The sequence below is a fragment of the Schistocerca nitens genome, chromosome 1, assembly GCF_023898315.1.
Source record: "Schistocerca nitens isolate TAMUIC-IGC-003100 chromosome 1, iqSchNite1.1, whole genome shotgun sequence".
NCBI lineage: Eukaryota > Metazoa > Arthropoda > Insecta > Orthoptera > Acrididae > Schistocerca > Schistocerca nitens.
In genome coordinates, this window is record NC_064614.1 from 29,438,219 (window position 1) to 29,457,388 (window position 19,170).

The 19,170-nt window shown below is 44.1% G+C and overlaps 1 protein-coding gene across 1 annotated transcript in view; it reads left to right on the forward strand.

Annotated features, from left to right (window-relative positions):
- Positions 1-19,170, forward strand: part of LOC126234479 (juvenile hormone esterase-like) — a 91,472-nt gene that overhangs the window by 41,315 nt on the left and 30,987 nt on the right. Inside the window, exons 5-8 of the mRNA XM_049943174.1 lie at positions 2,005-2,190; positions 5,707-5,882; positions 7,963-8,128; positions 17,864-18,039. Of these exons, the coding sequence (XP_049799131.1) occupies positions 2,005-2,190; positions 5,707-5,882; positions 7,963-8,128; positions 17,864-18,039 (704 nt within the window). The remainder of the gene's footprint in view (positions 1-2,004; positions 2,191-5,706; positions 5,883-7,962; positions 8,129-17,863; positions 18,040-19,170) is intronic.

Consider the following 19,170-nt stretch of genomic DNA (forward strand, 5'->3'; position numbering starts at 1 on the left):
ATGAACCAGTTTCTTTAAAGTTCAAGAATGGTTATTAAAACGCAGTTTAAATTAATGGTTCACGCTGTATAAAAGTAGAAACACAACAAAATCGTATCTCGTGAGTGTAGGCTTGGCTGTGGCGAACAATTATGACGGCTACACTACCCACAGTACGGTCCGCAACTAACTTCCTGCATGGGCTCAGTTTCTCTTCTTGGCGTCGTTCAATTTTACATACAGTAGCCCAACAACTCGCGGGAATGCTGGAAGCCGTTTGCAGTCTTCATCCGAGGTATTTTTGTGCGAATTTGGAGGCAAAGCTTCTCCTGCTCCACAAAGGTGTTGCCTCAATCACTGCTGCCTGCAAACTGTATGTCTTACTTCCCATGCTTGCTCTAACAAGGGAACCTCCCCATCGCACCACCCTCAGATTTAGTTATAAGTTGGCACAGTGGATAGGCCTTGAAAAACTGAACACAGATCAATCGAGAAAACAGGAAGAAGTTGTGTGGAACTATGAAAAAACTAAGCAAAATATACAAACTGAGTAGTCCATGTCCAAGATAGGCAACAACTAGGAGAGTCCGAGTTCAGGAGCGCCGTGGTCCCGTGGTTAGCGTGAGCCACTGCGAAACGAGAGGTTCTTGGTTCAAATCTTCCCTAGAGTGAAAAGTTTACTTTCTTCATTTTTGCAAAGTTATGATCTGTCCGTTCGCTCATTGACGTCTCTGTTCAGTGTAATAAGTTTAGTGTCTGTGTTTTGCGACCGCACCGCAAAACCGTGCGATTAATAGCCGAAAGGACGTGCCTGTCCAATGGAAACCGAAAACATTTGATTGCAGGGTCATAGGTCAACCGATTCCTCCACAGGAAAACACGTCTGATATATTCTATACGACACTGGTGACGGCATGTGCGTCACATGACAGGAATATGTTGTCGACCCACCTAACTTGTACACTTGGTGAATGGGTAAAAAGATTCTTCTACCTTGCCCAATTTAGGTTTTCTTGTGGATGTGATAATCACTCCCAAAAGAGTGTGAAAACATAAGAGTTCGTCACATAAACTGCAACAAATGAATGCAACATTTTCACAGTCGCACAGTTTTGTCTGTGCTCTGTCAAAACATATGTTTTTAACGTTTTCAAATTTTTCCGTGTGTAGACCGTCAAATCCTGCATATGTCCAAGCAAATCTGAACATGTCCTGGAATTTTGGAGAGCGAAGTTGATTATATGTGAGTGCCTGAACTTTGATAATTGTCTGAAAATAAAAAATTAAAATTATCTCCCGAGGGAAGATTTGAACCAAGGACCTATCGTTCCGCAGCTGCACACGCTAACCACGGAGCCACGGCGTTCATGGGTTTACACCCACCTGAATGTTGCATATCTTACACATCGACTACTCGGTTTGTATATTTTGCTTATTTTTTCATAGTTCCACACAACTTCTTCCTGTTTTCTCGATTGATCTGTGTTCAGTTTTTCAATGCCTATCCACTGTACCAACTTATAACTAATTCTGAGGGGGGTGCGATGGGGAGGTTCCCTTGTGAGTAGCGCGCCAATTCGCCCTCGCCCCCTTTTGCACTCCCAGAGCCACTTTCGTTTCAAACAAAAGCGCACTGGCTTTTATGTAACACCTATTTCTTACATTGTTCCTAAGCGTGACCATTTCTTAAACTGTCAAATTCACATCAGCGTGAACAATTTATACACACAAAAATTTTTAAATACAAAATGTCATTAGAAAATTATTTAACGTAATAGACAATTTACGTGGTATTTTACATACATGAACACCAGTCTCCAGTACAGCACACTTTATTTTACATCCACAGAAAATATAGTACCAACATGCGAAAATTTTACAGCAAAAGAAATTATAAAAATTTAAATGAACCATAAACAATAGTGTTATAAATGATGGAAAGTACATAACCTGTTGCTATGTGTGCCATTGCAAGGAATGTCTCATAGGGTCCACATGAACTGTCACGCTTTCTTTTTGACACAGGACTTCTAAGTTTGAACGACACCATCGCTATGGGTAACAACGCCTTCAAGGACATGGTGGCGGCGCTGCAGTGGGTCCAGGACAACGTCAGGGCGTTCGGAGGAGATCCAGAGAAAGTCACCATCTTTGGCCAGAGTGCTGGAGGCATCAGCTGCGAAATGCTCATGTACTCTCCACTAGCCAGAGGTGAGCACCCGTAAACGATAAGCCAGCGGCTCCACTGCCTAAATCATAAAATGACCCTTAAAGATACATAATGAGCTTTACTTTCTCAGAACTGAAGTGTGGCACTATGAGGCAAAGTACCAGTGTAATTGAAAACCATACTTTTTTGTTGAACGTAATGAAAATAGGATTTTAGTTTTAACCAGTGTTCTGCTTTGTATGAAAACCGGAACCACAAGAAAAATATTTGTCATTTTGACTTAATATTCAATACTCTTCTTGTGAATAAATATGAACAGGTTCATTTACTGATGTACGTCATAAAAAAAGAAGATACCGCGTATTATTGTGCGGGAAATAGTGTAACGTGAGGAAGCTGCTAATCGATGCTGTAAACAACGTAAAACGGATTAAGCACTGTTTTGTCTTGGTTGCTACGTTTAACAAAAACCAGTCGGAAATCAACTAAGGAATAGCATACCACAAACCAGTTAACTAAAAAATTAATTTAGATAATGAAGTATGCCTAATCAAATGTACATTTTAGATGAACATCTGTGAGAACGAAATACGACGAAACAATAACTGCTAGTTGTAACTGAACGTAATGTAAATTTTGCTGGACGAAGGCACTCAGATTTACATACAATGTCCGCCCAAAATGTTCGGAGACTGGTTGTATTCCTAGCGTATAAGCGACCTCAGCGCAGTGACTATGGCGACAGCTTCACGTTAACAACTGTCAGCAACAGATGTGCTCCCGATCAGTCAGTTGTTAGCAGGCAGTGTTAAGTAGTGGATGTGCGTAGTGTGTCAACGTTGTTGTGTCACAAATCACAGAGGAGAAACATCTCTAACTTATGTGTGCAGCACATTCTCCAGAATATTTTGAAGAAGATGTAAGGTGTATAACAATTATGTATTACACGTTAAGTGAGCATTTTAGAGACTTTGACAAGTTAAGCCACAGTATTCGAAAGCGGCAGCAGTCGAACAAGGAAAGCTATGACGTGCGCGACATTGGTCACGCTTCTGCCCAGCGTAAGAATGCCGATGACCAGTGAAGTTTGCGCATCAGCATTCAGCACTTCGACAGATCAACGACCGAGGAGACGGGAATGCTTCCAAGGGAACAACGACCAACGCTGTTCGCACATCAGTGGTCAATGGTCCAGGAATTGTCAGTATACTGAACTCACGCGCGTGACGTATCTGGCGATGCGGACGGGGACGACAGGGCAACGCCCTATCACACGAGCATAGAAGCAAAACAGTGGAAAGTCGGCACGTGTGTCGACATTCGTTACCTTTCGGCCCAACGTGAGAAGCATAGATAACGACTGAAGAGTGAGTCGCCGCCCTAGAAACTTATCAACATTGGCAAAAAACACCGAGTAAATACCTCCGACAAACGGGCGTAAGGGGGTCCTTTGACGAGGTACCTTGAGGTGCTTCGAGGGAAGAAAGAAGAGACGAAGAAACGTCACCTGGACGGGAGGACCGACGGTCAGTTAGCGGACGTCATACTTCGCTACAACGACTTACCAGCTACGCTGTTCGACAGAAGAAGATGTCGTATCGCGCCAGTAGGTCAACGCAGAAGATGCCATCGCAGATGTTACCAGAAAGAAGTGCGTGCCGTACTTTCCCAGATGGCTGGCGAGGAGGAATGGACTGCGATCTCATCAAATGGGTCTCCTGTGAACTTAGAGGGTGATGAACTCTGCCAGAAGACGCCGAACCTGAGGGTGGCTGGTTCGATTCCTGGACGGAGCACTCCGCGTCACGCCGTAGCCGCTTGTTAATAACGCAACGAGCGAATTCACAAGTAGAAGGCAGTCGCCGCCGCCGCAAGGAGTCACGGGCACTGTACTAAATGGAACAATACGCCGTTGGCGTGCCGCTGCAACACAAGCCGTCGCCACATCAGCTGTCACCGGAATCTGCACGCTACGAGATTCAGAAGCATCCGACCCACCTTACATTTCAAGGCGGTGGGTTGTATTGTATTGTATGTTAACCGGGGACCTAGAACCGACGGAGAGACTCCGTTCCCGCCGCAGCCGCAGTGGTCCACAACCCCACGACGACTACCGCAGTCCACTTCACCTCTCCGCCGCCCCACATTGAACCCAGGGTTATTGTGCGGTTCGGCCCCCGGTGGACCCCCCAGGGAACGTCTCACACCAGACGAGTGTAACCCCTATGTTTGCGTGGTAGAGTAATGGTGGTGTACGCGTACGTGGAGAACTTGTTTGCGCAGCAACCGCCGACATAGTGTAACTGAGGCGGGATAAGGGAAACCAGCCCGCATTCGCCGAGGCAGATGGAAAACCACCTAAAAATCATCCACAGACTGGCCGATTCACCGGACCTCGACACAAATCCGCCTGGCGGATTCGTGCCGGGGACCAGGCGCTCCTTCCCGCCCGGAAAGCCGTGCGTCAGACCACACGGCCAACCGGGCGGGCGGCGGTGGGTTACTCTGTACTGTTAATGAAATAAACGAAAAAAATGCTAAGACTCCGCCGCTCCGCTGCCGCGAGGAATTGGGCGAGTTAAGACACAGTGTATTAGTCTGTTTGCTTAAAGGGTCTTATGTCTCAATAAAGGACTGTTAGCGTAACCACTCACACCTCACCCACTGAGCCAAGGAAAGAGCCAACTCCACCGCCCACAAAGTGTCGCTTCCTTCCCGCCATCCCTGACAAAATAATGACCTCTGCTCCCCTCTGGGACTGACGCTCAATATCTTGAGTCACTAAACCCCGACCCGCTACAAAGAGAAAAGTGTGTGCAAAGTTTTTCCCGCTCACCTTGACTCCTGAGCAAAAGCATCGACTGTGGACGCGTGCCGCGACTCGACCGTAAGGCAAATCGCTGACAGTTCTTTCTCGGGAGAAATTATCGTCCTGACGGAACTTGGTGGCCGGCCGAAGTGGCCGTGCGGTTAAAGGCGCTGCAGTCTGGAACCGCAAGGCCGCTACGGTCGCAGGTTCGAATCCTGCCTCGGGCATGGATGTTTGTGATGTCCTTAGGTTAGTTAGGTTTAACTAGTTCTAAGTTCTAGGGGACTAATGACCTCAGCAGTTGAGTCCCATAGTGCTCAGAGCCATTTGGAACTTGGTGTTATAACATGAAGCTATCGAACGGGGAAAAATTGCGTAAATTCACATGAAGGAACAAAGTTTTGTCGACGTAACCGACATCCAAGCCAACGCGACAGGCGAGCTGAACAACAAACCAAAGAAGGAGTTTCCTGACAGTTTTACATGTTTGTATGAACGTTCTGTGCGTTTTACTCAAGTGTAGGGGGAGGGGAGAGTATATGGAACACCTGTAATATTAAAACCACCATGTCAACTATTTTCTATTTTTTATTAAATCAGTCTCGAAACTTTTTGGACGGACTGTGTATACTTATGATCTACATTCCAGAAAACAGTCGACAACAGATATCGAGGATTAAAGCAACGGTGGCAAGGTTTTGGTATTCAGTAGTAGCAGTGGGCAGCTCAGAAACGCATTCTGTTTCAGGGCTGTTCAGAGCCGTTATATCGCAGAGCGGCTCAGCGCTTGGGGGCGACCACATCGTGGACACCAACCGCGAGATGGCTTTCTGCATCGGCAACGAGCTGGGCCTGCAGACGGAGGACCCTGCGGAGCTGCTGGCGTTCCTACAGACAGCGGACGCGGAGGCTCTCTACCAAACGGTGAGGCATTGCTAGCTGCCCACCTAAAATACACAACTATGTACATTTCATCCCCTCACCGAATCTCCACCGTATTCTCGTCATTAGATACTACCCAACACTTAATGATATTTTATTGAAATAACTTATTTACTGTGAGTTATTTATACTAGAGACTCAGGTTGTACTACGAGAAGATATTGCGACAGTTTAATTTCACAAAAAACTAGAAACAATAATTTTATTCATTTTCCTCAGTCGCCATGAACCATCTGTTGTTGTTTCTTTGGTATTCAGTCCTAACAAGGAAATATTATCAACTGGATCTCACATTTTAAGGAGCAAAAAAGCACACTTTCAAGATATCACCCACAGAAATCGATCCGGGTGAAAATTAACTGCAGTATTCTTTAGGATCCATCATCTCGCCAAGTCACAATAGCTCCTTGAAAACAGTTAATTAGCATATCGTCAGTTCCTTTATAAATATTGGCTCTTGAATTCGAAATACTCTTCAGTTATCGATAACATATGGGCCTATAATATCACGAAATTTCAATTCTTTGCACTTTTTATTTATGATCCGTGTAATTTGTTTTCACCAAAGATCATTACTTCCACGCACTTGAACGATATAGTCTCTGACACGAAATATCCTCCTTCCAAATTAAATGAACATTATGTTTCAAATTTAAACATTCGCGTCACTGAACTATTTAGAAAGTTGTAACTAGAGAATATTTCAGTACCAGTTATACTTTAGATTGATCTGCTATCATAAGTTCGATTAACAAAGTCTAGTTGCCCACTTGGTTGAGTTATTAGAAGTCAAAGATAACTTTTTTTTATTTTCAGCAGTGCCAAAATGAATTTCGGCTTCAGGTGTGTGTTTTCGTAAATTGGTAATACTTTTTCCAGCACAAACAACAAAAAATTTTCAACATAAATCAGATCACCGATAACTTCAACTTAATTATCACAACTTCACAAAAGTTTTATTGCTATACGATATGTACAGTGTCATTAACAAGAAGATCGGATTACAGATCTTGACACATCAAAATATCAAGACAGACTGAAAATTTTTTCAGTGTAAATTAATCTTTCTCTCTTTTCACATTGTTAACAAAAGCGTGCAGAGTAATGACTTGACGCTCTTGGCGTCTTCTTCATCGCTCTGGCGGCTGAACTGAAGGCGAATATGTCCGGTGGTGTTAACTCCTCTGTCAGATTTGAAGACTGTCGTTGGTGCCAATATCTTGCTCCGCCGCTTAAAAAAACAATATAAAACATCTTTTCTGGTTACATGCGAACAATATAAATTACATAACATAAAATCGTAAGTCACAATTACAAGAAAATATGAATTCGACTTACCATATGTATCATTGCCGCTGGAAAGACCAGTAATGATACGACTAATTATTTCGTATCACGTCTGTACATTTGATAGATGGTTTCGACTGGGATCTGAGTCCAACCTCAGGACACAGTTTCATCGCGTATCTAATGGTTCAAATGGCTCTGAGCACTATGGGACTTAACTGCTGAGGTCATCAGTCCCCTAGAACTTAGAACTGCTTAAACCTAACTAACCTAAGGACATCACAGACATCCATGCCCGAGGCAGGATTCGAACTTGCGACCGTAGTGGCCTCGCGGTTCCAGACTGTAGCGCCTAGAACCGCACGGCCACTCGGGCCGGCTATCACGTATCTTAATGATCTTTTATAGTCAGTATTGCTTTCCTTTCGTAGCGATGTTAATGGTGGAATGGCTTCGTACACTAAAAATAACTGCTCGAGTGTTAGAAATATAAAACGTGTAAATCGAATAGGTTAACGAGATCAGTTTCCAAGCGCATTTGCGTTTCCAACTTCTTCCTTTATGTGTTTGTGTGTGTGTTTGTGTGTGTGTGTGTTTGTGTGTGTGTGTGTGAGAGAGAGAGAGAGAGAGAGAGAGAGAGAGAGAGAGAGAGAGAGCCTGTTTGTCTTGCAACCATTATTACTGGCAGAATGAACAGCCTGCAGCCCGCCAGTAGCGTATTTCCAATAACGATGAGACTGCGGTCATTCCACGAGCACAACTTGCTGTGTTGCAGAGCTGCGGAACGGAGTTCCAGATAACGGCTGAGCCAGATGTGGAGGGCGCCTTCATGACGGCGGATCACAGCCGCTTGGGAGCGTGGGCGATCGCCGGCAACTTCACACACCTGCCGCTCCTCACGGGCGTCACCACCGGAGAGGGCAAAATGGGCGTCGCGGAAGGTATGTGTAGCCACTTAGGCAGTTCTTCTTCTCGGCAAAACGGAAATAATTAGTGACAGGAGGAGGGGAGAGGGGGAACTGATTTGGTTCAGGTACAACATCTCATCAACATGAGAGTACAGGCTGTTTCAAAAAGAATAGACCCTATACGTATTACAGAGTATTATTTCGTCCAAAATATCGATCGCTGCGCCTCGGCTCGGCTATTGGAGAAACAAATGCATAGTGTGGTGTCACCGCCAGACACCACACTTGCTAGGTGGTAACTTAAATCGGCCGCGGTCCTGTAGTACATGTCGGACCCGCGTGTCGCCACTGTGTAATCGCAATCCTAGCGCCACCACATGGCAGGTCACAAGACACGGACTAGACCTCGCCCCAGTTGTACGGACGACATAGCTTGCGACCAGACGTACGAAGCTTTCCTCTCATTTGCCGAGAGACAGATTGAATAGCCTTCAGCTTAGTCCATAGCTACTACCTAGCAAGGCGCCATTTGTATCAGTGCTTATAGCTTACTACTATTCAAGAGATGTATTCCAACAAGAGAATAAAAGTTAAGTAACATCTACGTACTTTTCTTCTAATTCATTAATAAGTCTCATGTTCCAGAACTTCAAGCCCGTCTGCGTTAGTTTAGCGTGCACCTAGCTACCTCATTGTGTCTAGGCTGTATGGTCTAGACACAACATTATTGTCTAGTTTATATTAATAACCGCTAGATGTCAGTTGTCTTCTGTTTTGCTTGGTAACCGTCATATGTTTAAAATGGCTACTCCGCAGTAGAAATCATTTTGTGTTCTTCAGACCGCGAAGTGCAATTCCGTGATTACAGTGCCAAGACGTTTCAGGTTGAGGTACCAAATTGATCCTCCGAATGGGTGGAACATTCGCAGATGGTATCGATAGTTTCTGGACACAGGATGAGCATGTAAAGGAAAGACTCCTGGCCCCCCTCGTGTTCCTGAAGGAAATGTTGCACGAATTCAAACTGCTTTCTAACGTAGTCCTTCAAAATCAACTCGTCGTGCCAGTCGGGAGTTACAACTGCCTACAACAACAATTTGGCGTATTTTGAGACGTCGGTTGGTTCTGAAGCCGTACAGGTTACAGCTGTTACAAGCTGTGCGACCTGATGACAAACGCAAACGTGTGACATTTTGTAACGAGATTCTTGATGCTATTGACAATGATTACACTTTCGCACAACGCATCCTATTCAGTGATGAAGCGACTTTCCATGTTAGTGGTCAGGTAAACAATGTTCGAATTTGGGGCCTGTTGTTGTTGTGGTCTTCAGTCATGAGACTGGTTTGATGCAGCTCTCCATGCTACTCTATCCTGTGCAAGCTTCTTCATCTCCCAGTACTTACTGCAACTTACATCCTTCTGAATCTGCTTAGTGCATTCATCTCTTGGTCTCCCTCTACGATTTTTACCCTCCACGCTGCCCTCCAATACTAAATCTGTGATCCCTTGATGCCTCAAAACATGTCCTACCACCCAGTCCCTTCTTCTTGTCAAGTTGTGCCACAAACTCCTCCCCTATTCTATTCAATACCTCCTCATTAGTTACGTGATCTACCCATCTAATCTTCAGCATTCTTCTGTAGCACCACATTTCGAAAGCTTCTATTCTCTTCTTGTCCAAACTATTTATCGTCCATGTTTCACTTCCATACATGGCTACACTCCATTCAAAAACTTCCAGAAACGACTTCCTGACACTTAAATCTATACTCGATGTTAACAAATTTCTCTTCTTCAGAAACGCTTTCCTTGCCATTGCCAGTCTACATTTTATATCCTCTCTGCTTCGACCATCATCAGTTATTTTGCTCCCCAAATAGCAAAACTCCTTTACTACTTTAAGTGTCTCATTTCCTAATCTAATTCCCGCAGCATCACCCGACTTAATTCGACTACATTCCATTATCCTCGTTCTGCTTTTTTTGATGTTCATCTTATATCCTCCTTTCAAGACACTGTCCATTCTGTTCAACTGCTCCTCCAAGTCCTTTGCTGCCTCTGACAGAATTACAATGTCATCGGCGAACCTCAAAGTTTTTATTTCTTCTTCATGTATTTTAATACCTAAACCGAATTTTTCTTTTGTTTCCTTTACTGCTTGCTCAATATACAGATTGAATAACATCGGGGATAGGCTACAACTCTGTCTCACTCCCTTCCCAACCAATGCTTCCCTTTCGTGCCCCTCGACTCTTATAATTGCAGTCTGGTTTCTGTACAAATTGTAAATATTCTTTCGCTCCCTGTATTTGACCCCTGCCACCTTCAGAATTTGAAAGAGAGTATTCCAGTCAACATTGTCAAAAGCTTTCTCTAAGTCTACAAATGCTAGAAACGTAGGTTTGCCTTTCCTTAATCTAGCTTCTAAGATAAGCCATGGAGCATGTACGAGATTCGCCCAAAGTCAATGTGTTTTGTGGGATATCCCGATCATCTGTTTACGGCCCATTCTTCTTCGATGAAAACACGGTTAATGGTCAGCAGTATCTCGCTATGGTAGAAAACAAGTCGTTTCCCAGGCTGCACGAAGACAACTTAATTTTTCAACAAGACGGGGCACCGCCTCACTGGAGTCACCAAGTACGTGAATATCTGAATCCAGCTCTACCGAACCATTGGACTGGTCGTCAAGGAGCTGGCGACTTAGCATGTCTCAGCTGGACTACACGGTCACCGGATTTGACACTCTCTGACTTCTTCCTGTGGGGTTTCGTTAAAGACAACGTTTATGTACCACCACTCCCACAGAACCTGGAAGAGTTGAAGAACCGGATCCGTACCGTCATAACATCAGTGACGAAGGACATGCTTGCCCGAGTATGGGAGGAATTTGACTATCGATGTGATACTGTCATGTCGCTGATGGAGGACATATTGAAGATCTGTAATCAGAACTTGAGAGGTTCGTAAATATGTGTGTAAAGTTTCATATTCGTATGTGTTAAAGTTTAATAAATATATACATTAGAAATATGTATATTCTTTTTGACACACCCTGTGATGGAAACTAAACACTAGCTTGGTTACGGTAGGATACCAAAACAGGTCGGCTGTGAACTTCCCGAAAGAGTCATCCTAACGTAATCCTGAAGCGATTTCGTGAAACCATGGAGTACTTGAATTACGATGGCTAGGTAGCAATTTCAACCTCACTCTGCCAGAATACAAGCCCAGCACCTTACCCATTACCCGAGTTTGTTCCTCTTGATCTGAATAACAACAGCTTCCCAAGATCAGGATGGGAGAGAACTCTTGTCAGTTCCTGGATTCTTCTCAAAATTTCGGTCACCCACAGACCCTGAACCAGCTGGTACACGGCCTGACTCAGAAATCTTATTCTTCAGGATTCTAACCATTGGCCAGAGAATAGGTACAAAGTATACACCGTCAATAACCCTTAGAGTACCAAGAGGGGTGTACTTTGTGTCCACCTTTTGGAAATATTGTAATTTATATTCGTATTTCACATCTGAAAATTCTGATGAAAATATTTATTGTTTTTTATTATTTCCTTTCCCAGATTTTATAAAAATATAATTTTTTTTCAGCTAAACTTAATCCGTTAGTTTAAGTCTAATGGCAGCCGTCATGAAGTCTACCTCCTTAGTAGTAGACGTGACTTGTCAACGAGTGTCTTATTCCATAAATTACAACTTTTCGGCGTTGTAGACCCTCTGGGCACTGAATTTCTCTGTTTGGGTAGCAACAGTGACCTCAAAACTGATTTGTACCGCCTCTCTCTTACTGAGAGGGAAGTGTTAGGCATTTTGTAAGAACCTACCGACTTAGAAATTGAATTTGGTGATAGTGATGAAATGGTGAATGAAACTGGAGAGGAATGTGTTGTGCGCGAGGATGTGCACAGTGATTGTGTAGAAACAGACTCTGAAGACGAACTTTGGGCACCTGTAGCGGATTATGACGCAGCTGCTGAGGTCATGAGAAGTATTTTACAACCAATGGAATAGTTTTAACGTCCAAACCTCCCCATATCACAAGGCGAGTAACACAGAATACAGTGAAAGAGCGAGAAGGCGTAAGAAATGAAGATAAAGTAGGAGCAGTAAGAGAATAATTTGAAAAGATCTTTTCTCCAGAAATTGTTAACATCGTAATAAAGCATACCAATGAAGAAGCATTGAGACAGAATTTACACAAAACTGACAAACTTAAATTCATGGCATATATAGGGTTACTTATTCTTATGGGGTAGGAGGGCGACATTAAATCACCTATTTCCGATTTATGGTCTAACACTTCAGGTAGGTTTGTTTGTGCTGCTAATATGAGTAGAACTAGATTCCGTCAGCTTACTAAAGTAGTAAGATTTGATTACAGAGAGACGCGAAATGAGCGCGGGGAACATGACTATTTTGCTGCAGTACGAGAAGTATTTGATAAAATGAATTAATTACTGCCAACATATTATTCTGCTGGGTTGCACACTGTTATTGATGAAATGTTGTCATTGTTCCGTGGCAGAGGTACCTTCAAGATCTTCATGAAGAAAAAACCTGGAAAGTACGGTACACGTGAACGAATGCTCACAGACTCTAACACCAGATATGGTGCCGTATCCAGGGAAGAAAAATGATAGTCGATAACAATCAAATCCAGCTGCAACTGCAGTGAAACTCTTGGTGTTCGTATTTATAATTCAGGGCGAAATATCACCACAGACAGATATTACTCTTCAGTTCATTTGGCCAGAGATTTATGGAGGATGTTTCTCTCCTGGAAACATTAGAAGCTAATAGTAAGCATATACCCCAAGAACTGAAAGACATCTCAAGAAGAGAATTACATTCGAGAAATTTGCTTTCAGTGATTCTAGTACTGAAAACATCCCAGTCACAATTATTTTGACATCCCCCGTGAAAAACACAAAAAAATCTTCTGTTACTATCAACTCAACATTATGACGCTGCAACTGGTATACCTACTGACACTAAGAAGAAAACAGTCATAAATTTACATTATAATGAGACGAGATGCGGCGTTGACTCAATCGATCAAATGGTTAGGAAGTTTCCAACTAAGAGTGCTACAAGAAGGTGGTTCAAAAATGGTTCAAATGGCTCTGAGCACTATGGGACTTAACTTCTGAGGTCATCAGTCCCCTAGAACTTAGAACTACTTAAACCTAACTAACCTAAGGACATCACACACATCCATGCCCGAGGCAGGATTCGAACCTGCGACCGTAGCGGTCGCGCGGTTCCAGACTGTAGCGGCTAGAACCGCTCGGCCACTCCGGCCGGCACAAGAAGGTGGCTGCTGTTTTCTACACTCTTGTGGACATAGCAGCGTTAAGTGGTTATGCATTGTTTTTGCTCAAACTCCCACAGTGGAATAAGGCAAAATAAGTGATGTCTTTCTTCAAGAATTGGGACTACAGTTCAGGGAACAGTGCATTGGAGACAGGGCTACGAATATTAGAGAACTCCATAAGTGTGTGGTTTCTGCCATGGGAGGTATTCTCGGAACATCAAGCAGAAGTTCGCTGCAAAGGAAGCTGAAGGAGGAAGGGTAAGATGTCATTTGTGTTCTCGTGAAGGCCAATCAAATGCAGTGAAGTATAATAAAGTGAAGACAACAAGCATTAGCTGTAACAACTGTAAGAGATACACATGCAGTAAACACACCAAGAAAACTGTTATATGTTCCAAGAGTGAAGACGTTTCCGAAGAAAGCTATGAATAAGTGATCCCAAAAACGGTTCAATGTAAACTGCTCTAGTTAACCCAAAATATCTATAATATTTTGAATAACGATGAAGTGTTCTTCAACAATTCTGTAACGAATTTTACTACCATAATGAGAATTGCTCAAGAAAATAAGACTAAATGAACTTAGAAGATAAAAGAGCGAAAATACAATATATACGTTTCTGTAGAGATTGCTGAAATAAATTTACAGTTTCTAGACCTCCATTTTACATCAGTAGCTCTTTATACAATATGTTGTTAAAAAAGGTCTTCAAAAATTATAGAAATTTGACTTATAAAATTTTTGTATGGTGAGCAAACAATACTTCCCCCCCTCCCCCCCCTCCGCCACCCCACCCATTGGTACTACACGTCATGAGAAACACGTTGGTACTGTGAGAGTTAAATGGTTTTCCGCGTATACTTAGAGAGGAATCTCATCAGAAAAGAATAAAAAGCTTTGCATCTCCTGTTGGATGTATCATGTCCATTGTCATGGACTACAGTACATGCATAATTTGCTCAAGAACAACCAAAAGACAGGTGATCGAAGTCTGTACGTAAACACTGTAATTAACGAAGCCGCAAAGGAAAAACAACAAAGGATGTTACATGTAGTACCTATAGTGACCAGAGATCATGGCCCTTCTCTCTTTTGCAGCACACGTGATTCTGTAATGTGATACGATAGGCTTGAGAAGCACTCCCATATTCATGCGAAAATTGTTGGACTGAAGGATGGAAGCAACAGTACAACGTGACCTTTTCAAGTAGTATTTTTGTTTTAGATTCTACGGGCAAAGAAACGTAGTCCTTTTCCTGTTCTGATGTCCTGATAAGGAATCTTGCATATATTTATCCAAAAGCGATCGATTTAAGCTCTAAGCCATTATTATGTGAACCGTAGGCCTACTATGAGACATACTTTTATTTTTGCTAACAATGGGTTCTCCAATGATCTGAAATGATCGTAACTGAAAAGATCGTGTATTTTCTCGCCAGAGAGAATAGTAATTCTAGGTTCACTGTATGTGGTACAGATATAGAAACTATGTCGATTTAATTTGCCACAGTATTTACATTGCATCAGCACAGTTCGCATTTTATTTGACTCAAATCCTCTGTATGCATTGTCTTTCACATCATCATATGCCTACTGATTTGCGATACTTATGTAATTCAGCAACTAGTTACTCCACCTGCTAAGGTATTCGGTTTGTTTCCTTGTTGTACGCGCTGCTCCAGTAACATGCAACTCAGAGAGTGATTTTATTGGCTGTTGTGGAAGACGAAAGTACTGATTTACGCAAAAATCGCATCATAGATAAACTGGGTCTCAGAAGGTGAAGGATGTTCCAAGTAGTTTGCCCGTCACCACGGCACGATAATAAGAAATCTCGAAAGTTTGTCAGACACGAACAGTGAATTATACGAGGTTTCCATAATGTTAAAATATTACACTACCCTGCGATGTAAGTGTTTCATTGATACCCGCGTGTCCACAATTTTCGCCTTCACAAGGACCTCATTATCAGTATGGTGACTTTAATCCTTAAAACTAAACTAAAACTCCTCCAGAACAGGCCTTGAAGCCCCGGCGGTAGCGACCGACCGCCGTGTATTTCTCAAGCCACAGGCGTCGCTGGATGCGGGTACAGAGGGGCATGTGGTCAGGACACCACTCACCTGGCCGTATGTCAGTTTTGGAGACCGGACTTTAATCTTTAGTACTTTGAAATTATCCTTTGTTTACAATGTTCTGACAACACTGTCGCACATACGTCTTTCATTTGGTACCTATTTTACTGTAAATACACTCCTGGAAATTGAAATAAGAACACCGTGAATTCATTGTCCCAGGAAGGGGAAACTTTATTGACACATTCCTGGGGTCAGATACATCACATGATCACACTGACAGAACCACAGGCACATAGACACAGGCAACAGAGCATGCACAATGTCGGCACTAGTACAGTGTATATCCACCTTTCGCAGCAATGCAGGCTGCTATTCTCCCATGGAGACGATCGTAGAGATGCTGGATGTAGTCGTGTGGAACGGCTTGCCATGCCATTTCCACCTGGCGCCTCAGTTGGACCAGCGTTCGTGCTGGACGTGCAGACCGCGTGAGACGACGCTTCATCCAGTCCCAAACATGCTCAATGGGGGACAGATCCGGAGATCTTGCTGGCCAGGGTAGTTGACTTACACCTTCTAGAGCACGTTGGGTGGCACGGGATACATGCGGACGTGCATTGTCCTGTTGGAACAGCAAGTTCCCTTGCCGGTCTAGGAATGGTAGAACGATGGGTTCGATGACGGTTTGGATGTACCGTGCACTATTCAGTGTCCCCTCGACGATCACCAGTGGTGTACGGCCAGTGTAGGAGATCGCTCCCCACACCATGATGCCGGGTGTTGGCCCTGTGTGCCTCGGTCGTATGCAGTCCTGACTGTGGCGCTCACCTGCACGGCGCCAAACACGCATACGACCATCATTGGCACCAAGGCAGAAGCGACTCTCATCGCTGAAGACGACACGTCTCCATTCGTCCCTCCATTCACGCCTGTCGCGACACCACTGGAGGCGGGCTGCACGATGTTGGGGCGTGAGCGGAAGACGGCCTAACGGTGTGCGGGACCGTAGCCCAGCTTCATGGAGACGGTTGCGAATGGTCCTCGCCGATACCCCAGGAGCAACAGTGTCCCTAATTTGCTGGGAAGTGGCGGTGCGGTCCCCTACGGCACTGCGTAGGATCCTACGGTCTTGGCGTGCATCCGTGCGTCGCTGCGGTCCGGTCCCAGGTCGACGGGCACGTGCACCTTCCGCCGACCACTGGCGACAACATCGATGTACTGTGGAGACCTCACGCCCCACGTGTTGAACAATTCGGCGGTACGTCCACCCGGCCTCCCGCATGCCCACTATACGCCCTCGCTCAAAGTCCGTCAACTGCACATACGGTTCACGCTCACGCTGTCGCGGCATGCTACCAGTGTTAAAGACTGCGATGGAGCTCCGTATGCCACGGCAAACTGGCTGACACTGACGGCGGCGGTGCACAAATGCTGCGCAGCTAGCGCCATTCGACGGCCAACACCGCGGGTCCTGGTGTGTCCGCTGTGCCGTGCGTGTGATCATTGCTTGTACAGCCCTCTCGCAGTGTCCGGAGCAAGTATGGTGGGTCTGACACACCGGTGTCAATGTGTTCTTTTTTCCATTTCCAGGAGTGTGATTCGGAAGATGCCAAAACCTACAAAAAATAACTGCCCATGACGCCTGCAATGACTGGAAAAACTGAGTACTTAGTTTTAAGAGCATCATGTCATTGTATATACTTATATTTACGCAGGAATTAGTCTTCAAATGAAGTCAATCCACATTTGTTGGTGAGTTCCATTTTTACATTCATGTAGGTAATTCTGCTAGGTATAAAATGAAAGTCTTGTAATACACGTCCAAAACTCAGAGGCGGTAGCGAATGGCTCTGTGATCCAATGTTTGAAGCCTTTGGTTCGGTGTAAACTAGAATAGGTCCTCCATTCTTTTGTACACTATCTGCCTGTGAATGGGATGAATGGATTGCGAGCTTGAAGGGACCACATAGCAAGGTCATCTGTCCCTATCTGCCTCTACTTCTTTTAATGTTAGAGCAAATAGATAGACGCCTTCTAGATATCTAGAATCCACTGCAACCTCCGCAGGTGATGCAACTAGTTTGGGTTCAGGAAGTTAAAGCTGTAACTGATTTTGCTTAAGGGCGACACTGATTAATTTTTAACCGTTGTAGGCCGGCCGATGTGGCCGAGCGGTTGTAGGCGCTTCAGTCCGGAACTGCGCTGCTGCTACGGTCGCAGGTTCGAATCCTGCCTCAGGCATGGTTGTGTGTGATGTCCTTAGGTTAGTTAGGTGTAAGTAGTTCTAAGTTTAGGGGACTGATAACCTCAGATGTTAAGTTCCATAGCGCTTAGAGCCATTTTTTAACCGTTGCAGGTTACATTCCCGATAGTACACTGGCGGAGTTGAACTCTGACTTCGAAGGTGCCATCGACAACATTCTCCGTCTGGGGGAGATGGACGAGAAGCTGGCCGTGGCGGACGCCGTCAGGCTGTTCTACTTCGGCAACGCGACCACAATCAGCGCCGACGCAGCCATACCCTATGCTGAGGTGAGTCGCTACGCACGGCCTGTCGCACGCGGTCCTCGCCCTCTTTGTGGGGCTAAAGCCTCATCGTCTCATTTATGTCTCAAGCTCGATATGACCTTCTGGACTCAACAAAATTTCATGTTTCCCTCTTTGCCTCTGTAAACATCTGTTATGCCCTCTAATGTCCACCGTTTATGTTTGTGCCCATACATGACGTATGATGTGTTTGCTCAGTCGTTTTGGACAAGTCTTCCGCCGTCTGACCTAGCGAGATGATGCAGCGATTACTGAAGTAGACTCCCATTACGGAAGAGAAGGATTCAGACCCCATATAATTACCCTTATTTACAGCGAAGTTAAAAAAAAACTGGTATAGGCATGCATATTCAAATACAGAGATATGTAAACAGCAGTGTGCGATTTGCAGGGGGGGGATGGGGGGGATTTCCCCCTCTTTGCATCAGACCATCCCCTCCTCTGGTTTTAATTTATGCATCCCAACCTGGGATGTTTGTTTCCCACGTACTGGAGTAAAACTTTACATATAATTTAAATTTATGGAGCCGAACACTGAAAGTTTTTAATACAGTCTTACTATTAATATGTTTGCTTATTAATTTTGAAAAAGTGTTATCTAGTAGTTATTGTTGTTGTCTTCAGTCCAGAGACTGATTTGATGCAGCTCTCCATGCATGTAGTAGTTAAGCATTTCAAAACGTTTAGAACTAAATCATCATTAACATGTTGTCATTGTTGATTTCGTCTAAGGTGCGTCATCCGTTTACTTGCGAGCTTGTATCATGATGGACGAAAGTACAACGGTTTCCAATAAAACTTGTTTAATAATATATATACGTTTGTCCTTTGAGGGAGTTGCTTGCGATTATTTTTTTGACATTGTTGAATGAGAAAGTGGGACAGGAGAATGCATTTTCAGCACACTGTTAGCAGCTCTTGAAAAGTATGGCATTACAAATGATAAACTAAAAAACCACCTTGTAGGTGTCGCAACAGATGGTGGCTCAACAATGATTGCACCTTACAAAGGCGTAGCCGCTCTGCTGCGTACTCATTCACATAAGGATTTAACTCTCGTTCATTGTGTGAACCACAAAATGAAATTAGCTGTCCACGATGTTATGAATGATGTAG